At 41.7% G+C, this 24325-nt stretch overlaps 2 protein-coding genes across 3 annotated transcripts in view; one reads left to right on the forward strand and one right to left on the reverse strand.

Annotated features, from left to right (window-relative positions):
- The first annotated feature begins 3261 nt into the window (after window positions 1–3261).
- On the forward strand, window positions 3262–11451 carry pax9 (paired box 9). Its single transcript, XM_029460762.1, is given in 5 exon segments — window positions 3262–3339; window positions 3920–4534; window positions 6499–6570; window positions 6573–6628; window positions 10253–11451. Coding segments are annotated over 5 exon segments (1005 nt in total). The 5' UTR covers window positions 3262–3335; the 3' UTR covers window positions 10511–11451.
- Window positions 11452–14831: 3380 nt separating this feature from the next.
- slc25a21 (solute carrier family 25 member 21) overlaps window positions 14832–24325 on the reverse strand; it is an 88576-nt gene continuing 79082 nt past the window's right edge. For both annotated transcript variants that reach the window (XM_029459940.1, XM_029459941.1), the window contains 7 exons: window positions 23351–23417; window positions 22499–22558; window positions 19534–19641; window positions 19265–19429; window positions 17509–17690; window positions 16338–16390; window positions 14832–15893 (listed from right to left, as the gene is read on the reverse strand). In XM_029459940.1, coding sequence (XP_029315800.1) covers window positions 15832–15893; window positions 16338–16390; window positions 17509–17690; window positions 19265–19429; window positions 19534–19641; window positions 22499–22558; window positions 23351–23417 — 697 coding nt within the window. In that variant the 3' untranslated portion in view covers window positions 14832–15831. The remainder of the gene's footprint in view (window positions 15894–16337; window positions 16391–17508; window positions 17691–19264; window positions 19430–19533; window positions 19642–22498; window positions 22559–23350; window positions 23418–24325) is intronic.

A 24325-nucleotide genomic window follows, 5' to 3' on the forward strand; every position in this document is an offset into this window, starting at 1 on the left:
ACTGTTTGTACTTCTGCTGCACGTCTAGTGTTTAGATGCTAAACTCAACACGTCCTGATCTCTAAACGACAGAAGAAGTCATTGTCTTCGCTGTCTTGCACATTTCGTTGTGCGATGACAATAAAGTTGAACCCAATTTTAAATATTTCACAACGCCAAAAAGTTTAACTTCATAAAATTGTATCACATGTTCTTGAAATGCAAGTTTAAGTATGTAGATTTCATCATTTGAGCGCATTTGTAAAATGTAATATGAATGTTAGAGAGAAAAACGTGACTGCAGCAAAAAACTCACATCATTTGATATTATTTACAAAATACCTCTGAAGCACTAAAAGAGAGATTATGGAGCACAATGAGACTGTGATGTAAGATATGAATTGCACATGTTTGCACATAAACCGTAAAAGCACACAGCAGGTTATGCATACGATGTATGTTTGAGCAAGACAAATCCAGAAAATAAATAACACACCACCAAATAAACCACTTTTAAAGCCAAAAGTATAATTTTGTTGAATTGTTTTTTTGGTAGGCAAGTTAAAATCTGCATATAAAAATGTTCATTCATCTTAATACTTCTGCTGCAAATCCGATTAGTATTATTATTATTATGCCAATTATTATTGGGCCCACAGCAGAATATGTACAGGAGGATAAATCTGCTGCCAAATCCACAGAAACAGTTTGAGATGATTGAATAAATCGCCCTGTGTGTCTCCTGCAGAGAGCGACAGTCGAGGCTTTGAGTCCATCGTTACACAATTTGTCTGACAAGTGATGCGTTGCCTTCACGCGCTGCTTCAACAATTCAATTCGACATGGACAAGTTTGGACTTGTGAGCTGTACAGGCATGTGACAGCCATGTAGAGTCTGGATATCATTATTAACGCGCTTTCAATTCTAACATATAATAATAATAATAAATAATAATAATAATAATACACTCGCTGTGCAATGACTCTTCTGAGTCTAACAAACACTTACTTGTCTGACTTTTGTTCAATGATTTCAATAGCCTGCAATTATTTATTTAAACCAGTGATTTAAGGTTAATTATTTTACAGTTGTTGGATAACTCATATAAACTCATATAAACCCGGCGATGATGCAGCAGCGTCCTGCATCCTCAGGTGAATCATCCATTACATTAGAATAAACCAGGAGCTTCAGGTGTCCGCTCAGTCTAAGATGGAGCAGTTTGCGCAGACCTTTGATCCTTCACCACTGACCTTTTGTTATTTCAGCCACCAGAGGAACCTCAATGGAAACAAGTCGAGCACGTCTCCCCACGGTAAACATTCTCCTTGACGCATTAGTGGCCTGTGAGCGGAGCAGGGTGGGCAGGTGGGGACGTAAGCGATGGTAAAAGAAAGAAAGAAAATAAATACAAAATAAGAAGAGTAAATTAAGACCCCCAGTCAGTCGGGCATCTTAACGCAAATAACGCTTCATGTAAACAAACTTATTTCCAGAGAAACGTTCAAATACGCGTCCAAGACTCGTCTAGTAGTATTAGTGTGAAAAGGGCCACGCTGTAATATGTACAATTTCAGAGATTTATGCCACCCTGAAAAGGTGGGAAAGTAAACCGAAAACGTAGGTGTAGTACCCTCCAGATCCAGCCCACAGAGCTGGAACATGCTGAGGAAGACTTTGTGTACATTTTGGCCTCTCACAGCCGCTTCAGTGTTTAATGTCAGCAGAGGTTTTCAACAATATTCCTAATTGCACGGCTGTACAGGAGCACCGTTTGATGTTTACATGCACGTTGATCCCTTAAGGTTGTACAGAGATGAAGGTCAGTCATGCGCCATGGCCTTTTTAAAATATGACACGAGAAAACCCAAAGCATGTGTCAAAATGGGGAGAGAGCGAAGGCGCAAAGTTATGGCGTGTGTTTGTTTCTCGTGTCGGGGAGCAACAAATCTTTTCTTATTGCTTGTAAGTGGGTTTTCTGTACAGCGAGAACATGTAAGCAGAGGCAGTAAAGTTAGAAATAATCCCTTTAGGAGATATTGGTCCTCATACTTTTAGCCTGAAGGGTAATTATGTAAAGGTTAAGACATAAAAGATAATTTCTATATCATAGAAGAGCTCTGTGTGGCTTAACGCTTGCGGTGTATAGTTGGCAAAAAAAGCTCAAATTTGGTCTGTCCGATGCAAAGGGTTAATACAGATCAAATGGATTTACAGTCCTGAAAGGAATTGAGGAAACTATTGAGTTAAAACATGTTAAAGTGTAATGTTCGTTTCTCACGCGACTAAATAAATCACATAATATTTAGGCCTAATTTAAAATTGGCACAAGAGATAAATATGGCGTCTGTCATTTATTTTCAAAAAGCATGACCAGACAGATTCTTTCCCAAAAGGTTAAAAACATGACCGCCTCATTTTCAGAAAAAGATATCACCACCGTGAAGGATTTGTTTCTGGCGTGTGGAGAAGTCTGTGTTGATGCGTAAATGTGAGAACTGAAAAACTGGGAGACAAATGAGCAACAATTATAATAATCCTCGAGCGCTCTGAGATCAAATTTACCAACATCAAACCCAATCATTCAATTCTTCTCATTTCCTTAATGATGCCATTTTAAAAGGGAGTTGTAGTAGAGCGTGAAAGCCCCCCAAAATGCAGGTTATCCACCTTTTTAATTTCATAATAGTAGGCCTGCTTTAACTTTCTTTGTGTTTAAAAGGTTGCATTTTATTTAAATAAAAACAAAACAAACATGTAAAATGAAAGATACCTTACACGGGGTTTTAATTCCACAAACCTGAGTATAATAAATATTAATATTGTTTTCAGGTTCCTTGTGATTGTCACACACTGGAACTTTTTATGCATATTTTTATTTAGCGCCACTTCACTGTCGAAAAGATCTGATCCAAAATCTTGATATTGCTTTATACTCACCATATCTGTGTCAATAACAAACGCATTCATGGTGGTATATCCCCAGTTTTGCTTTCCGATGGGAGCGAGCCGGACGAGGAGGAGGACTGGGGGGATCTCTGTGGACTTGTCATGTCAAACCTTTGGACCAATAGCAACGCAGCTCTGCGCAATCCCAAAAATCTAATGGAGCGCGGAGCCAATCAGCGGCGGAGAAGCGCTGGAAGTCCAGCCTCCTAATTTCAACAGATTGAAATGTAAGCCTGTCTCCAGCGCCGTCAGGAAACAGATCGAGCATTTTGTCCCCCTTGTTCCTTATCGCGCAAGAAGATTTTCTTGGACGCGGTTTTGGACAGTGGACACGCTGGACGAGGAGCAGGATCCACGCAGGAGGCACAACCCGGACGCCGTGTTCTTCCTTTGCGGTTTTAACACGATGGGTGAGTTCAATGTTGGATCGGGTTTTTTTTTTTCTTCTCCTGTAAGGGATGAAGCGAACGGTCCAACGGCAAGGTGGACAAATATATCAAGATAGCGTCTGTGTGAGATGTTTTGGCGGGTCAGTGAAGTTGTTAATGCAGAGACACCAGCAGGCTGAATTATGACATGTGTCAGACACACAGATCTGACATCCGTGGAAAGTTTAGCCTGTGAGCACGACAACTGTCAGCTATTGGTTGGTAGTTTTCCCCAAAACATTACACATAAGTCAAAGTAATACATTTATATTTTAGAGTTGAAACTTTTTGGTGAAAACACTTAGTTTGGATTTTTTCTAATGAACTATTAAGACACTCTTATAAATGACTAACATGCAGAATAAGTAGATTAAAAACCCAGTTTAACACTTAACATATTTTCCATATTTGATTTTACACAATTGTGTGTTTGGTAAGAAATATCAGGCGTTTGTACTGTGTGTTTTAACCCGGGTTAAAGCAGTCTGTGGTGGGCCATGGCTCAGTTACCTAACCGCTGTCTCATTGTTCTGCCCGTCTGTGTGTTTGTTTCTGACACCAGAGCCAGCCTTCGGTGAGGTGAACCAACTCGGCGGTGTTTTCGTGAACGGCAGGCCGCTCCCCAACGCGATCCGGCTCAGGATAGTGGAGCTGGCCCAGCTCGGGATACGACCCTGTGACATCAGCAGGCAACTGCGCGTGTCCCACGGCTGCGTCAGCAAGATCCTGGCCCGCTACAACGAGACCGGCTCCATCCTCCCGGGGGCCATTGGAGGCAGCAAGCCGCGGGTCACCACACCCACCGTGGTTAAGCACATACGGACATACAAGCAGAGAGACCCGGGGATTTTTGCCTGGGAGATCCGGGACAGGCTACTCGCCGACGGCGTTTGCGACAAATTCAATCTGCCGTCAGTCAGCTCCATCAGTCGGATCCTCCGCAACAAGATCGGGAATCTGTCCCAGCAGAGCCAGTACGAGTCAGGCAAGCAGGGGCATCACCCACCGCCACAACCAACGATACCCTACAACCACTTATACTCATACCCGACATCCAAAGTACCCACTCCCCCTGGCATGCCCACCCTTCCCGGACACATGGCCATGCACAGGATATGGCCTTCCTCGCACTCTGTAACAGATATTCTGGGGATACGGTCTATTACAGAGCAACAAAGTAAGCATGGGTGCACGGAGGGCAGTTGCATTTGTTTATTGCACTACATTTAAACAGCTTTGTTGAAGAGGCTTTTGCTCGCAAAGGGTGTGAATGCGTGCGTTTGTTATTTTTTTCCACTTTGAGTAACTATAATTGTTTTATAGGCCTCCAAAAGTAACAATTTGGACGTTATAAACTCACAGGCCTCTATGGAGGGAGAGAGAGATTCAATGCCATTTGACCTGCCGGCTGATATTGATTTGAAAGGGAGGCAGGTTAGTCCAGAAACAGATGCTTCGGCTTGCAGTAATAATTAAGAGGCGGATGTGGAATATTAGAGGGACAGCGGAGGGAAAGGCAGTGAGATGAAGGGCATCAAAATGAGGTGTTCTGAATGTTTGCGATGACTTGGAGCCAGACATTTTGTGTAGGGGTTGCGCATTCAGGCTCAAAGGAGGCAGCCAGCAGCACATTTAAGATGCGTTTTGTTCTGCTGCATGTGTTGTGTTGTGTTGTATGCGTGTCACATGCAGGTAGGCCCGGATAGCTTTGGCTTGCACTCAACAAGACCACAACTGTTTTGGAAACAGTGAAACAGGATCCGGCGTAAATCAGTGTTAATGGTCGGCTCGGTGTTGTGAAAGGGATTTTCGGAGAGCTTGTTTTCCAGTGGCAGGAAGGGGAGTGCTGTCAGTCCATTGCAAGCAGTCGTGCTGTCAGGATTCATGGCTACCATGCACAGAAACACTCCCCGGCTCCTCTCCATTTCCACCGCTATGCGAAAACCTAACTCGGGCAATCTAAACAAGACAAATGTAAGGCAGATATCCACGGGAAATCTCAAGGGGAGGAATGTGTTTTGAGGGGCTGCCTTTTTAAAAACAATTTGTGCATTTCCAAATGATTAGCAGATGTTTGTGGCAGGGTTTTGAATGCAACGTTTTACAGTACGTTTGGTGAGGTGAGAGTGACCAGTCAGATCATTAGAAACAAAAAAGAATAATACATTTGGAATTTATGGGAAATAGCAGCTAGGCCAAATAGTTAAAATCAAGACAATATGTGCAATATTAATAATCATAAACGTATTGATTTTACTTGAGCTAATATTTACGCGCACGCAGGCGCACACATGATTTAAAACACACAAACTGCACACACTAAATTGCTGTGAGACTTCAGTTACAAACTTCAAAAATATTTACTCACACTATTTAAAAAAAGAAAAGAAGAAGAAGCTCTTTATCGAGTTATAACTTTGGTGGGCTTGCGTTTCACAGTGCACACGTTGCGGACTGTGTATAATATAATATCCATTACGCACAGAGACGGTGAAAGTAAATCTAATTTGTCCCCCCCCGACAGGAAGACGCTTTGGTGGGCTGCAATGTCCCTGACCCTCCATCGTCTCACTTCTCTGCCCATCTTCGACTGGGCCTCAATCTGATGTTAAGGGGGAACTAAAACATTTAGTTCCACTCAGTCAATTTACTTTAAGGCAAGTGAAAATATGCGCTACAGATAATTTCACTTTTCCCCTCAAAGTTCAATGTTCTTAGTAAAAGCTGAAGCCTGATCAAGTTTATTGATTAATGGTTGAAACAAGATAAAATATGTCAAACTTGTATTTTAAGAAGATTCCATCTCAATTGCAGAGTTACATTAAGTGACAATATCACATTATGCAAATCTTTTATTATATTAAAGCAGGTTTTTTTTTTTTAAGTTTAACTGATCAACAGAAACGTTTTATAAAAAAAATGACACGCACGAAGCTCCACAGCATATATGAGATATGTGTGCGTAAAATTACAATTCTCGTGCTTTAGTGCAAACTGTCACAAAGTTTATGGCGTTAAGCAACCTGGCTGACCTGCGCCTGATGGATGCACGAGAGGCAGCGGCCTGTGCGGGTCTTTTCCTAATCTTACAATCTTCATTTTACAATCTCATCTTCCTCTCTTTTTCTTTTTGCCCCCTAGTTAGTGACAGTCCATCCTTTTCCAGCGCCAAACTAGAAGAATGGAGCGCTATAATCAGCAAGCTCTCCACTAGTGAAATGACATGGATAAACCGCATTTAGAATCTGAAGCAAAACACACACACACACAGGTAAAAAAATAAAATTAAAAATGGACACCTCCTTTTTTGTTATCTAAAATGCAACAATAGTATCTACACTTCTAGCATTTAATCTACCTGAACTCTTGAGTATTCTATAATATTTTAATTATTATATACACATCTATGTGTCTTTAACGCGCTCCTTCTCTTGGCTGGCTGGTAATGGTGCTTTTGATAATATCATATTATTTTTGCACTTGCTGCTGCATGGTCAATGCTTTTATGAACCATCCGAGTGTGACACATTTAATATTTAGTAGGTTAAAGAGATTTGGATAGTCTAGTGATTGTCATGATTCTTGTTTTCCAGCTTGACATGTTGGGTTTTAAACATTAATTGTCGCGTGCTTAACACTCAGAAATGAGTTGGACTCGTAAAAAAAAAAAGTAAAGATTCAGAAAACTATTAGTCTTTTTTGGTTTCATGGTAAATTATTCTAACATAGGCCTACAGTATTTTAATGGGATGGTTTCAGTGTTAAAACCCATGCAGGGTTTGAGCCAAGACATTGAAATGCATAGAAGGAACAGTAACCGGTGCAAGATTCGTCCTACTGAGGTTTATTGCGAATAAATTCATTCGCTAATATTTTAATAATTGTCGTGTAGGCCTTTACTTTGAGAACATTAATTAATATTTTTGCACCGATTTATTAAAGTCGATAAATACACGTGAGGTAATAATCAAATATAAAGCAGGATTGGGATTAATGCACCGAATTTACACATTAAATAAATAAATACGTCTAATACATAGGCCTATAAATACTTTTATAATCGTGCATAAATCATAAAGAGTTTTTTTGTCCATCATTTTCTATCAAAAACATATTTAAGTAGCTGGTTTGGTGAATTCTCATTTGCACCAAAGTGATTTCACCAGTAAAATCATTTAATATTTTAGTAAAGATCTTTTCATAGGCTTTTATTTTTGTTTTTTCTAGAGTAGGTAACAAATGAATGGGTATGATGACCCCATGTTTGCACGCGCATGCACCCCTGTTTTTCTCTTATTTTGACAGGGCGTGCGAGTCTCGTTACAAACCCAAAATAAACACAAAAACAATTGCATGCCGCATACTTTTTTCTTAACTTTTCATGCTCGTTACGCAGAAAAGTGCGCCGATGCTGTGATATTAGCAGAAGTCACAGCACAAAGCGAATGTCTGAGCAAACTGTACAAAAACAGAAGTGTGCCATTAAATGCAGAAAATAACAACTCTATAAATTACAGTTTATTGCATGAAAAACAAAGTATGGTGAAGCAAGTAGTGTTCCACCATAAGACTGGAGGATTAAACGTGCCTTTGTACAGACAGCTACTGCAGCTCTAATGTTAAAGAGATCTGTGTTTGGGAGAGTAAGAGACATGTCATGCGTAGAGCGTGCTCAACACTTTTATTCATTTCCTGCAAATGTCCAAAACAAAGGGTCACGTTTTTCCACATTTTCCTTACAGCTACAGGCCTCATTCTTATTTTCTCCTTAATGTTGACAGTCAGTGCAAAAGTTAATTCAAATGGGACCCTGAACACACCATGGGTCGGCCTAAATCACATCCACTGACTCCTGTATGAGGCCAGAGGGCTGCAGTAACATGTGGCCTATAGGCGCTGTGCGCAGGGCAGATGCACCCTTGGGGACGCTTTGGGTTTTGCTCTGGAAGAAGATCATCATTACAATAGATTTAAGGTTAAGTCACGAGCTCAGTGCGCGCGGCAGCTCGGATCTGATTCCGTTCATGTTTCGATTGAATCATTCAGTAAAACTTACTTTTCTTAACATGTCCGTGTGTAAAATATCTAATTATTGTGTGTTGGAGCCGGATACACACACTTTTAAATAGTCGTGAATGACGATTTATTTTAAATATAAACACTAAGATCCCAGCGTGACAAAGTTAATCCGTTTGAGTTGGAGGTAATTATTTGGATGAATGGCGTCAATTCTTTTATTCATTATTCAATTCTGCTTTTACTTGTTAATAATTATAACTCAAAAAGGAAATAAAACACGTGTATTATTACTATTAATGACATATTTTGACTAAACAGATTAACCAAACCTAATTTCTTTAAAATATTTAAATGCAATATACAAGTAGTTAGGTAGGATAATATATATATATATATATATATATATATATATATATATATATATATATATAAAACACAATTCTAATATATATGCAATCTAGTTTTAAGGATTTATAATTATATTCCTTTATAACAGGTACACCTAAACACATAATGCAATCTGATACAGGAGCCGTAAACACACCCTTTGTAAACTTTTTAATTTTGTTGACTTGGTGTCAGCAGGTGTTGATTCAACTCTGTGGTGGTTTGTGGGGCTGCAGTGTTCTTGTAGTGGATTACATTATACTGGTGTTATTTTGCATGTATTTGTATAGTATGTACTGTGTGTTTATATATCATGCTTTTCATAAGTGAAAGATGGGATATTCTTTAGTCTAATGAAACATTTTTGCAATAATTTAAATGAAACACATCAGTTTAAAACACGGCTCAAAGCCTGTGTGTGTGTGTGTGTGTGTGTGTGTGTGTGTGTGTGAAACAAGCTACAGTCTGGTTAGAGCCAAGTGAAGACACACAACTACAGTCACCCACAGTCACCCACAGTCACCCACAGGCGCGCGCGTACACAAAACTAGCTTTCTCTCTATAGTCATGCTTATAAATCACCACAAATGTCAGCTTAGAGTATCATTTTTCAAATCTAATTTTAAGAAATAGCCAGTGACTCTGGCAGTCAATGAAAAATAAGTAAACAAAACAGAAAAAAACCCTGAATTTTTAGAAATAATTCTCAGTAGTCGCAGACCACCCAGGAACAGAACTTCGGCCTCCCTGTTGAAATGCTTTGGTGGATTCCTCAAGTTAAGTCCTGTCGCTGTGCCAGAAAAGCAAAACCCATTCATGCTCCAAAACCCTGCGCTCGCCTCGTTCTCTATCATATTTCCCTTCTTCCTGCCCTTTCACTCTCAATCTCTCATGACATCTGTTTTGTGGCACCCCCCCCCCCCCCCCCCCCCCAACCCCCAACCACCCTGTCTCCCATCGTCTGACGTGGTATATCAACGCCGCCGGAGTAAACGTCCACTTTTAGGTAGAAAACAAGTCCCACAGACAGAAGGGCACTCATGCATGTATGGTTTTTATCCCTGTTTAATATGTTCCAGGGGCAGGAGAGCACATAATTGATCATTCATACTTTCATCAAAATTGGGAAAATGGGTTTTTTTATGTGGTGGCTGTGAAGTTTGAATTTTAGGTTTGTGCTGTTTATAATTCGATCACTATTCCTTTCACTTTCTTCTACAGCTCGCGTCAGCTTCTTTCAATTACAACTCAGCTGTTCGTGTGTCTCTTCCTGGGATGGGTGGTCTCCAAATGATGTAGCTGAAATGTTTTAGTCTTGCTTCTCAATCCTCGAGTCAAATGACTGCTTTCAAATAATTTCCTTTTTCCCAATTATGTGGAAAACCACAGAATGGAAATCACAAACCGTGATGTTGTACACCGAGCAGGGGGCCACCGGTGACCTTTCAGACATCTAACGCTGACTTTTCTCTCCCTTCTGTCCCCCCAGACGCTGAATGGCTTGCCCACAGTGAACAGCTATGTCACAGCACCCAGCATCCCTCCCTACCACCCTCCCACCACCCAAGTGTCACCCTACATGGGGTACAACGCCACCACGTCGGCCTATGTGACCGGTCCCACATGGCAGCCGGGCAGTGGCAGTGCGCCATCTCACCACAACTGTGACATCGCCAGCCCTCTGACCTTCAGGAGCATCACAGCTAACCGTGACACCATCCACCCAGTCACCGCCTCGGCGCTGTGAAGTCGGGCTGATGGGAGAGAGAGGGGGAGGGAGTGAGAGACGGCGAGGACAGGAGACACCAAGTCTGTCCCCTGTGGCTTAATTTCATTCCCACTGCCTCCTTTCTATGAAGGACTTCGGCCCCAGGACCCATATTGGTGCCCCGTCCTCCTCCCTGCGACACACAGTCAGACCAAAGACACACGAGGAATAAAGTCATTTTTTTTTTACTACAGACTTGTTGTCCGAGAGAACTTGCAGGACAGACAGGTGTACCTGAAGGACTGACGTATGACTGCTACTCCATCCATCAACACAATTCCTCTCAGATTCTTTACTGCACACTTCTGCAAATGTCTTTGGGCAAAATGGGGTAATGTATAACTTCATGAGTAAGCAATCAAAGAAGAGGGGGAAACTTTGCATTAGTGTTTCAGGGTGCTTCATAATAATAGCTATTGTTTTTTAAATGTTTTGTTTGTATACTTTTTTGTGTTATGTTTTGATAAAAGTAAGTGTCTTATGGAGCAATGTTTTCCCACTTCTCTAAAAAAAAAAAAAATGTAGCCTATGCAAGAGCTCCAGAGAAGTTTATTTATTAGATTAAGGTACGTTGAATGAAGTGCAATTGGCCTTACAGACAGAACGAGGATCTCCACGCACGTATAGACAAAATTGGCATTGGTCTTATGTTGGAGTTTAGAGCATTAACAATTGACAAATGTTGCACAATGAAATTGAATGTATCTTATTAAATTGTTTGGCTGTTATTGGTCTTCATGGAGTTTGCCTCGACAGTTTTTATTCTGAGAACAGAAGACGTATAAAATATTTATCCTCCCCCTCTCTCTCTCCGTCAGTGTAGCTTACTTTAGGTAAATCCAGGATATTGTCGCCTGCTGGTCTGTTTTACATGAGCAGGAAACTGCTTTTCATAAAACATATATGTGCACGCTCAAACAAAGCCTTCATTTTCTATTACCAAGCTTCACAGCTCACTGGGAAAGTTCATCAGAAATGCTTTGAGCACACACAGGGTTTGTCACCACATAAAGAAATTGTTTAAGTCATTAAAATAACCACCTCATTACACTTAATATGGCCCTTTCTATATTCCTAAAGTTATGCCTGGATATTTGCTCAATGCCGCAGGAATACATGGTTTAATGTAATTATGTACTTATATCATTTATACTAGATAGATATATAGATATAGAAAGAGAGATAGGAGACAGGAGATAGAGATATATATAATGATAATAAATATAAATATATAATATAATATATTATATATATAATATATATATATTATATATAATATATATATTATATATATAATATATATAATATATAAATATATATAATATATATATATATAATATATAATATATATATAGTATATAATATACTATTAATATATATATTATATATATATATATATATTATATATATATATTAATATATATATATAATCTATATAATATATATATTATATATCTACTAATATATATATATATATATTATATATATTATATATAATATATATGTACTATATATATATCTATATATATATATATATATCTATAATATATAATATATATACATATAATATATTCTAAATATTATATTTGATATATATAAATATAATAAAGCACACTATTTTATGTTGAAAATGAAGTTCTAAAAATATGCAGTAATTTATAGAGATGTGATATTTTCTAATATCACTGTTTTATCTTTAAAATGTAAAGAAATGGTAAATATCCTTTATGATCCTTTGTAAATAATAGCAAAGGTCTAGTGTAGTCATGCATTGTAATTTTAGGTTTCTTCAGTTGGATTTAGGCGTGTGCAAAAAACTGTATATTACAACATCACTGATGCATTAAACTTTGAGATGTGCGAGACTCCCGGGGTGAGGTGGAGTCCATGTGCATTCAGAGCCACAAATAGGCTCATTGGCCTGCGGTCTCCAAGGTCATCAGACATGTTGCCCAAACACGAACCTACAGCAGCCACAGAAACAGGGCTCGCCAGGGCCGGCTCAACGTGTTCATTACAAAAGAGAAGCACACGGCACACGGTGGACAAATGACATGTTTGCAAGATGATGCAAAAATACTTTCTGGAAGTTTTGAAGGGGGGGGCGAGAGAGTGTAGTGTAATAAATTATGAGTGTGTCTGGCAAGCCCTGTCTAGCCCTGCAGTGGAAACTAGAGATTTAAACAAACTGGGCTTGAAGTTTTAGATTAATATCTTGATAATGTTGCTCACCTGCTCTTTAAAAGAACATTACCTGCTGAAGAGGTGTGGTTGCTTTAGTTATGGCCCCCATTCCTCACAGCGTAAACAGTCCCTGCATGTGATAGTGTCAACAATCCTCCCTGTGCAGGAGCTGATTTGACTTGGAAAGCACTCTTCCCCGCATCCAGTGGTCACGGACCGTTGCTCAGGGATCCTAGTGTTTCTTTGACCGTATGTGAACCACATCACAGGGACGTGATGATCATACACTCGCTGTACCAGCCAGCCCTCACGGCCACCCCATTACCATCCACCATCCATCACGTACAGTAAATGATGGTTAACTCTCTGAGTGGCATGAAAAAGTCGTTACGTGCTCTTTTTTTTCTTTCAGCCTACACACAACAAGGCCAAACAACTTTTCCTTTCAACTAAGCAACATGAATTGAGCAGTCTTGTTAGTCTCCTCTGACTCATGCAACAAAATTAAAATGTGGTCGTCTTAATTGACACCAGTGTTTAAAAAAAAAAAAAAAAATAGGAACAGTGTGTTTTCTAGACGGCAGGAAAAGCTTCTCGAAAGTCTAATAATCGCTGCTCTTGTCGTCTAATGTTGGTCAGCTTTATGGAGGCCAGGGTCTAAAAGGTGTGGTTTTAAAAAACAAAATAGGGTCAGACACGTGTTTATAATTAATGATGTTGAGTCTGACTTCAGTGTCATATGGTTATCTTTACTTCTCCACATGCAATCAGAAACAAGACAGCCATTTGCAGAGTAACACAGAGCAGAGTGCCGGGCGCATACAGGGCTTCATGCGTGTTCCTGCTCCATGAACATTTCTAAAAGAAGCTGACAACAGCCAGAGTGTTTTCTTAATGTCTTAAAACAGCAACGTTGGGCACACAGGTGAGTAAAACCTCGTATAAAAGAAAAAACTCGCCTCGGAAAATCACCACGCGTCTGGTTCTGTGTCTACGGTATGTATGCGGGCGGCTACCGTGTCCAATCACACTGACACGAATCACTGCTTTTCACATGTTATCCTGGACACTTTAATTTATATTAATCATTAAACACACGGGGGAAGACAGGTACGGCCATGTCCAAATTGCAGGCTTGTCAAAGTGGAGCCACTGAATTGAAATGTTACCGGTGAAGACGAGGAACATACATGGGAAAGGGTGTAAAGGAAAAAGAGGCGAAGGGGGACTACGCTACACAAGATTTATGGTCGGCGTGGTGTGCAAGGGAATTCAGGTGAAGGGTGGCTCTGTTGCTTAGCTACCAGCAATACACGCCGCACATGTCGCAAGCTGTCAAGTCTGAACCAAACATACACGTTCAGCACTTTATTACAGAAAGGACAGGTTAAGCGCTAACAATTCCATCAGTCTGCAAGCCGCAGTTGTTAGTCTATCACCACGGGCCCCTGGGAAAGAAACCAGGAGCCGTTCCATTCTGGCAGCGAGAGACTCCCACATTAATGATGACCGTCAAATGCCAACGTGGCTCAGTTTAAGCTACTACCAGATGAGGTTAAGATGAGCCTCTTCCCGAGCAGACACTAGCCTACCCCGAAGGCTGTGCAACAGGTGTGTGTGTGTTTGCATGTGTCTGCATATTTGTGTAAGAGATAAACTGGCACAGGGAGAGAATGTGTGCAGTGCCCCCCCCCCCCCCTCCCCTCACACACACACACCCCCCATTCCTGCAGTCACATTTGCATTTCTTGAGCTTGTTGTTTTAGCTTGCACTAAAGCTATGCTCAGGGAACTGACTCCCCCGCCACCGAGAGAGAGAGAGAGAAAAGACTGACACTCGGCGGGTTAATACAACTTCTTCAGCTGACAGGTTCTCAAACAACTAAGTGCTCTGATGGGGGGGGGGGAGGAGGAGGGTGGAGAAGTGGTAAAGTGAGGGAAAGTGATACGCTTGTATCAACGCCAAGCTAACACACACACACACACACCCAGTGAGAGACAAACACGGAACAAATTTACAGTACACACAAGGGCTTAACTCTCTCTCTCTCTCTCTCTCACACACACACACACACACACACACACACACACACACACACACAAACCAAGTGAGAAGTTTAATTGTATTGTTTTATTTGTAAGTTACTTCACAAATGTTGATATTCTACATCAGGATAAAAGTCAAATTAACACAATTTATTTTCCACTAATAGATTAATGATATAAAAATATCATTCATTGAAAAAGACGTTCATTAAAAAGGTTCTGCAATAGGCCTCAACAATATAAGCGTATAGGAAATTCTTCTAAACAATAATTATTATGAAGAATTATCCGGCACTATTGTTTGGTTTGTTTGAATATAGAGTAAGGCTCAGTGCTATGATCACAGTTTATATTTGGGATCAAGCATACACGGTTGTGTATAAAGAAGTGTGCGTAGAGACTAATCTCCGCTGCGGCCGGTGCGTAGTTGACTTCAAACGCTGCATATAATATAAGCACATTGTATTTAGATGTGAATGATGATGACATGGGTGATGTGCATCTGTAAAATGATGATCTATAGTCTAATGGGTGTAGAGCTAGTTTGTGAACTTCTTAGGACCTTTGGTAAATATGCCTTCAATCCATTTTTGGTGTTTTATTTCATTTGAAACGGACAATTAAAGCCTCTGAACACTTGGTTTCAAGTATTTCGCACTATGACAGTAAGTATGTGACTAGATAAGCTACTTCATGAGAGAAACAAACATTCTTAGTTAATATTGTAGAGTTGAACTCTTCACATTTGCTTGGAGGACTGTGTGGGTGTAGTTTGCTCAGACAGTACCGGCAACGTAAGCAAACAACGTCACAACCTTTTCCCAACTGAGCACCACCCACTTCAAACCAGTGAGAGGAGAAATCTGTAATGTAGTCCTTTAATTCTTGGGAAAGTAACTACGATGTAGTTTTTCCTTACAAAGCGGCGCCATGGTGAGATGTATTGTAATGTTGATTTGGTTGTGTATTGTGTATTTAACTAAACATCTAATTTGGTCTGACGTTAGGGTTATGGGCAATGAGGTACAATCCATAAGGCAGTCTCTCGGGTGTTCTTTGTATTTCCTTTGTTACCAGTTGTTCTGTAGCCATCCAGACACGTATTCATAGACCAGCAGCATCACTGCTCCACCTGTAACAGAAGAGAGAGCCGCAGTCAATCAACCCGAGTGAATAAACAGCGTGCGCTACACCACCAGTAGCAGTTTTAATGTGTGGGCTTTTTGGTAAACAAACGGGAATATTACAGATAAATGTGACATGGATGGGTAAATGAGGAAAGACTAGTGAGGTAGGCAGCGGCTGTAGCTCAGATACCAGAAGAACCAACGTTAACGAGGATTTTACTGAATGTGTGTTATTGAATACACGGTACACAATCTTAAGAATAAATACGTGCACTCACGCAAGATGAATTTTAGGAAATACTGTCTATTTTTATAATTCGAGTTAGAAAATATAGATTACAGATTGCTTAAAATGACAATCTAATATGTCTGATTCAAACTGAGCTCTGCTGTAACAGGCAGCTTGTGATTATATGACAGCTTTGGTAAAAAGAGCTTTTTATTGTTACCTGGTCCAAGCCTCATTATCTTGGGCACCAGCCCCTTGTATAGAGCCAAGTACCTGCGGAGAGAAAATAGGATGTTAATAACGTGCAAATACAAAATATCAGTTAAATGTCTAAATCCAGTCAAGAGAAGACTATTTATCCCTGTATGACTTCAGTGAGAGTTCTTGCATGTGTGTATAGTGTGGCGGCGAGTTCTTGCCTGCCTGTCTGTCTGTCTGTCTGTCTGTCTGTCTGCCTGCCTGTCTGCCTGCCTGTCTGTCTGTCTGCCTGTATGTATGTCTGCCTGTCTCTCACCCCGTCAGGTACATAGTTGGGGTCTAACGGCCAGCGGTGGCGAGTACCTGCCCCTTAATGCATTCAAGGTGATCAGTGGCTGCCTGCCTCCGCCTCGTGCTCCCTGTCCCGCTCCCTGCCCCCGCCACTGATGGCGTTAATAAGGCTCGACCCACTTCCTCCCTGGCCCTCTGTCTGATTAGATTGACCTGTGGAGCGCCGCGCGGCTCGTTAGGGTCTGCTTAACGACGTCTCCCATAGGGACCACTAATTAGCTGGGACTGTGTTGTGTTAGAGCAGGGGACTGGATGTGGCGGAGGGGGCACCCTCCATGCACCCCTGCGACGACAGCGTTTCAGTGCCGGTCCTGCAGCAGCCCCCGAGGCTCCTGCGTCCACTAACTACAAACATCTCGCTGGCCCTTGTCTAGTGGAGCTGCATGGGGGAAAGTGGAACGCCTGGGGCAATTGCTAACATAACATACATCTTTTCCTTGAAGCTTCCATTTAGAGCGGCCATTCTCTGAGGCTTGAAAATATGTTAACATTTACTGTACGTCTGACAGACTGCAGAGATGTATGATCACACACGTGGGGAATACGGCCCGGAATGTAACGTCACTGTTTGGTTTCCATTCATCGGATCGCAGCTTTGCATCAAGCTATTTATGCACTTCCCCTTTAGTCAGTGCAGGAAACTCACACAGCACAATCAAACCCGGATAACTTGTAGCTGCAGCTGCTTCATTTGTCTTTTCTGACAGCCACTTTGGCAGATAACCAACTATCAAGCGCTAACATGGAAGACAAAGTGCCTCATTAATTCTTGGATGCATCGGTGACAGTGTTTCAATTTTTTTTTGCAGACGATCCCCGACTTATCCCCCCCTTGTTCGTACCCCTCCTCCCGGTACACCAGTGTCATGGACTGGAAGCAGGTGCGGTACTTGATCTCTCCGGGCACAGGCTGGGGGCCTTGGATGCGGCTCTTGGCTACGTCGAAGGGAATGTTCACGCATGAGGAGATGGTCCCAGACACTAGGCCGATAGCAAACTTCCTCATGAACTCCAGGGTCGGGTCCTGGCAAAGAAGAGGAGATACAGGATTTAAATAAAGTACGTAGGATCAACATTTTACTGGAAGAGCGAGCCCCGGGTGTTAAACATAGTTACACAAAACATAAACAGTAAATACAAAACTTACGGCAATAAAGAGAAAGTAGTGCCATGGAGTGAGACATTATGTGTATGTGAGCGAAAGTGGGGGAGAGCACGAGGGGGCTTGTGCATATGATTGCAAAGCTGGCATGAAAGCCCTGATCATTTTATGGTAGCGGGGGGCAGATTAGTGCTTCCTGACTGTGGTGCAGCGTTCTGATTGGCTGAACAGAAGCACATGTTCTTTGGGGAGCCAAGACAGAGGATTTATAAACAGGGTGCATGCAGGCAGACTGGGGAGGCATATGGGGACAATTTGGGTAATTGGGCTGTGACTCGGCACAGGGGTATTACTGTACCAAAGAAGCCCAGACTCAGAGAGCTCTGACAGCTAATTGGCCGGGATATTTTTACAAATGACAGCAGCCTCTCTGGTCCAGGCCTCTCTCTCAAGCGGCTGGACACCCTGAGAGCCGAGGTAAATCAACAGCTAATCCCACTTCTTCTGTTTTTTTCAAGTGGATGTGGGGAAGGGGGTAACATACCCTCCGCCTAAGTACACCCATCAACCCACTTCCTAACAGCCTAAAGCAAACATCTCCTCACACATTCACTTGTGAATGATGGCAGTGTGCTATCTGACTCCTCTGTACTAGCAAAAGAGAGATATGAGAGAAGCCTGAGCTCGGCCAGCTTAATTTGAATATGGACATGTGTGAGTTGCAAGCGCATTGCTCATATTGCGGACAAAAGGGCTTTGGAGAAACGCCACTTTCAGCTCAGCCGATAAGCTGACGGAGGCCACAATATTTATCCTTTTCTGCCTCAACAATAGACGTAGTTAGCCTCTTAGAAACAGGATCATTTCATCACCGTACATACCGATGGCTCATTCCCAAAAGCGACGGCCACAATCTAAGAAGAGAGCTATTTGGGTCATCCAGCCACATAATTATGATTCAGAGAGGATGACCACTTGCTTTCTCTGTACAACATGCGTCACTGGAAAAATGTTGAAAAATATAGCAGAGCTCGGGCTGCCACTGTAACCTTCTCTTGAAAATAGTACCGTTGTCTGCTTCCAATTAGTTCATTGGAGTTAATCTAATGCTCCGGTTTGTACATGTGGAACAGGCGTATGGTAACGTTTCCATTAAACAAAATTAACTTTTGTTTGGGCCATCAGGCGCTGCCGGATGTGTAATCTGAAACTTTGAGGATGTTATGACGAGCAAACAGACGAGGTATTAGAGGGGCTGATCTTACAAGCTCCTCTCTGATTTTTGCTTCCTCCAGTCAGGCTAACTAATCATTCTGTCAAACACTTGCAATTGTCCACAGGGCGAGGTGGCTTGGACACGTGCGTATCATATAGCCTGAAGTTAGTACAAATTAAATGTAGTCAAGGTTACAAACACGGAGCTGAAGTGGTGTGTCTGTCACTTGGCTCTGGTTGCATTCGTCCAGCACTGAAGGTGATATTGATTTGCATATTACCGGGCTGGTAGGAATAGCATCCTTGACGTTGAAGTAGAAGCCAAAGTAGATCATGTTGAAAACTCCATGGCGTCCCAGCGTCGATGTTAGTCCTTTATTCAGGCCCCTCAGTCCGAATCCGTCCGCCTTAATTATGCGCCTTGCTTGAGCGAATGAAGTGGGTTGCTGTATTTGAGAGAGTGAATTCAAGAGAAGGACATGTTACACGCTGACCAAAAAACCCACTGGGCATCTATAGAAACACATTACAGTAATTTATTTCTATCAACCTCTGTGAAGGAGTCTCTGTTGGCCTGGAGACTGACTTTCACCACTTCAAACGGATTGACGACAACAGCTTCAGTCAAGCCTGCGCCAAGCCCCGCCACAGACAACGCCTGGAGGGGAGATGGACATGATTTAGGAGGGAGAATGTGCAGATAATATTTGGGTTGAGAAAGAGCAGAATAGACAAACCGACGCAGACAATGAGGAAGATTGTCGACGTGTCCGAGCTACAAGAGCTGAATCGGCATTTTCAGAAACTTGTTCCACGAGTCTTTTTGTCTCGTCTAAAATGGACATTTATTTCCGTCATGCCTGTCATTGTTGTGGTTTGACAAATGAAGACGCACAAGACACCTGCGCTTGTTAGCGTTTGACAAAATGTGAGATGACAGACAGGTGCGAGAGAAAGGTGAGAGACACAGAACAGGAATGTGAATGTGCAGCAGGGCGTTTAAGATGCATCATTAAAAAAGGTTCCATGAAGTATTCCCTGATAACCGAGAGGATAACAAGTATACTACGCATTTAAAAATGTATAACCCTGACATGTAATTAACAGTGGATGTTGCAACACTGCATGCATCTGCGAGGGGCAGTAAATGTGTATATGTAAGCGTGTGTGCGTGCTCACAGAGGAGCGTAATGGGAACATGTCAAGAACGTGTCTATAGCTCATTACTCTTCCTGCCTCTTTATCCTGCTGTCAGGGCCCCGGGACCCATCCTCTCAGACATGCCTCGCAATGTTTACACAGCCAGCCAGCCACGTTCTAATTCCTTATTTGTATTATTACTGTGTGTGTCCTCATTAATCAGAGTGAAGGCATTCAGCTGTGCCCCGCTGAATAGACGAGAGAGAGCCATTCAGAACCAATCTGAAATCCACTCGCACTAATGATCTGATGTGATTACAGTACTTGATACGCGAGGGCCTCTGGGGGGAAATGGGGTTGGAGGCACTTGAGGAAGAGGAAGAGGAAGATGAAGAGATAGAGAAGGAGGTGGAGGGCATGATGGATGGGACAGGTAAACATTTCTCCACCACTGGCTGTAAAAACAAGATGAGGATATGCGCCGTGCCAGGGCGGTCTCCACGTCGAGTAACAGGTAGGTCATCCATCACGCCTGACACTTGGCTGCCACCTGAATAGGTTGTGTGTGGTGACCGCACCCCAGCGACGCATATCTATCTGTCTGGCTTAGAACTCTGACTCAATATAACACAAACCAGATTGGTCGATGTAGATGCATGCCCTGAGGTGTAACCATTCTCTAGAATTAACACTCAGGAGTCATTAGGACCGTTTTGTTTGGCATTATTTTGGATTTCAAATGAAACAATAACTTGACAATGACAAAACTTTTAACTTCTAAAAGGTATTTTTGGGTGTTTACATCCTTATTCATTTGACCTTTGGTACTACTCATTTTAAAATGTTAAACCCCTCAAAATTAAAATCCAGCAGACAATGTACGGATCGCGGCAGATTTGAACCTACAACTGGAGGCCGGATCACTTGACGTTTAGCTTGCAGTGCGAGGAAGTGTCCGAACGATCCGGCTGTTGGAGGATCAGTTGGATTTCTTGCATGTCCGAAATGTTGGTTGTCTCGCAGTTCTACATGTTGGATACAGTCCAACATGGCTGCTGTCAAAGCATGTGTTATAAACTGCAGTGAACGGGTTTTACTATTACTGTAGTGCAGCTAAAAGAGAAACAACATTGTTCTCACACCTAACACCTCTGGAGACACACCTGTGATTGTGTGGATGTATTTTCCTTTCCATTTGACCTTTAACACAACATATGTCATTGTGTCATTACAAATCCAATGTGATGCAATAAAGATCTAGAACTTTACCAATGCTTACAGTATAGAGCCATCTACAGCACAGAAACGTATTTGTATCAACTTGTAATGATTTAAGGAGGATTACATCTGCCCATGCTAATCACTATACATTTTCTCACACTTGGAGGTGCCCATAAAATCAAAACAAAACAATGCCTCTGTAATAAAAATGTCTCCTGACAAGCTGCCAATTACTTACACAAAGTGGTAGAAACCAAAACTTTTCCTCAGGCAAACTTTCCTTTCTCATACAGTGTACGTTCAGTCTTTATAGCCGGGGGAGAGAAGCGCCTTTCTGAAAAGTTGTTTTAGTAGATTTTCAACTACTAGCGCTTGGAGCGGAGCACAAAACAGTCTGAGCGCTGTGAAAAAAAGATGCAGCGCGTAGCAAAGCGCTATACGGACACTCGGCCTCAGGCAGGAATATGAGCTCATTAGTATCACCTTGATTAGATGGTTTTAAATGCCACACTTTATACATCTAATTCCTAAATCTAAGTGAAACTGGAATGTTTAAGAAGTAAGAAAACCACAACTACAATCTTACAGCAAAGTCTGATCCATTTGTTATCAATTTAAGTTGGACCATTAGTTAGCATTATACTGTACAGTTATACCATCATTTAGTTACCTTATAACCTTATTAACACCCAACTGAAGTGTTGTTCCCGGCTGTCTCCACTTAATCCCTGCGTTTTTCGTCTGTTTCGTCGGTAAAGCTGCCAGTTTGCCAATTTTATATTTGCCACAAACTCGAACAAAACCATCGGACAAAACGGAGTGAACGTTTTCTTTAGGCTAGCAATAGTAGAAACAATATGCGAGGGTTAGGGTCAGCAGGTGAACAGACACTTAAAGGAAAAAAGACAAGCATGTAACATATACATAAATTCTCTGAGTGTACTCCTGCGTTAGTACATGAAACCGTAAGTATCTGCATTGACAGGAGAATGTACATTAACTTATTACTTATTAGGCCGGAAAAATTATTCTTGGCATTCGTCTTTGTTTTACCAGGTGAGCTAAAAGGTAGATTTCCGACATTGGGTGTAACGCTCTTCCTGGGACAGTTCGGGGGAGAGTGTATTCAGGTGCTTCTGTGTGTAAAGACTCACCACGCCAGGAGACAAAGGAGTCAAAGTCAGCAACTTCTTGTATTGCTCAAAGGTGAAAAACTGCAGAGGGAATATCAGGACAAACAAGCAGTCAGAAAATGTACATCGCTACACAAATACACACCCACATAAGCACACACACAAGCAGCTCCCTTAAAAGACACTCCGGAGGGAAGGGCAACTTGGGTGAACATTGTATCAACCGAATTAGCGCGTGAAAATTAAGCCGTTCTGTAAATCTTAGACAACAATCTCTGTGGAAAGAGAAACGTCAGACACTCTGAAAAGGAGACACATCCACTGATTTGTTTATCTGAGCAAAGGGGAAAAACCGAGAGCAGAGGCGTTTTAATCGGAGCTTTAATTTACTTTAATCCTTCGCTCCAGACATTTCTCACCATCAGCCAGCTTTGTTCGCTGTGTGAGCGATTACCCCATCTTCTCAGTGTGAGTGCTTATTTATAAAGTTCACACATCCTCGTCTCCAGTATCTCATTACAGAGCAGCTCCATGCCAGGCATAAGGCCCCCTTTCTGCACCCCCCCCCCTCACCATCACCCCAATTATATGGTGTAAGCATTCGTACAAACACAGGAAAAGATGGAGGCTCAAGGGTGCTTTCGGTAAATGCTTGCAAGTCAATCTTTAGCAGGCCACCAGTACAAACAGGAGTGGCTGAGGAGGCAGACATGGAGGAGGGGTCATGGGTTTAACATGTGTAAAACCAACATGTGTGTACCATGTCTGAGAAAATGCGGTCAGACTGTTTACATTCGGCAAACAGGAGCCTCCATCATTGCAAGTGAAGCTTTGCGTTTTTTTATGAATCAATATGCACATCTTTTATCACACCTTCACTGCTCTCTTTGGTGTCTCCGCCAGAATCGGAGGAAGGATCCCTTTGTAGAAGCCGAAGATTCTGTAGAGAGAAAATGAAATGTTACACATTATTATCATCATCTGATGACGGTTGCTGTTCCACCTGACGTCTTGATCAAACAGAATGAAGTCAAGAACTGAAACAACTGAAAAGTGATTATTAATTTAAGTCATTTTTGAGCAAACTCGGAAGATTTGAGGTTTTCCCTTTTTATATGAGTCTCGGTCTGTTTGTCGGTGAAAAACAGCTGATCTCACTAAACGTACAATTAATCAACAGCCGGACGTCGGCCGTACAGAACCATAACTGCCATGTTTTATCCCTTTTACTACAAATGTACAGTACAGCTAACCTTTTGGCAAACCATGCGAGTGTTTGTCATTAAGGGCAGCAGTTGGTTTCCATTCATATCTGTAAGAAGCTAAAAATCAATAAGCGGTTTTGAAATAACATGATTTACATTTATTACACCCTTTGTTCCAAAGTGACGTGAATATAAACTTTAAGTCTGCATGTATTTTTGTGACGGTTACATCGTCACTGTGAGGGCATGTTGTGCAGTCCTTTCAAGTTCATCTACATTTAAACCTAATTACCATGCAGTGCTAACATCTGCTCCAGTAGTCCATTAAAGGGCCAGTCCAGTCAAATGAGCCAATAGGTATCCTGTATGCGTGGAGGGATAACTCCCACCTTCTTGTAGGTTATAATCCTCAAATCTCTGGCAATCCTAAATAAAGACGGCAGGACTAATGCCCAACTGGATACAGAAAGTATATTGCTGCCGCTTGTACTAAGTACTAAGATATGTTTTAAAACCACAAACCCTGGCAAACAAGTTCCACAGGAATCTGCGGAGGAAATGATTTAAGAGTTTATTTCGGACTTTGATTTACTGGATGTTTCAAAAGACGGTAGCCATATAATTTTAGTCAATTTGATAGTTT

Source organism: Cottoperca gobio, chromosome 22 (assembly GCF_900634415.1).
Source record: "Cottoperca gobio chromosome 22, fCotGob3.1, whole genome shotgun sequence".
Lineage (NCBI taxonomy): Eukaryota > Metazoa > Chordata > Actinopteri > Perciformes > Bovichtidae > Cottoperca > Cottoperca gobio.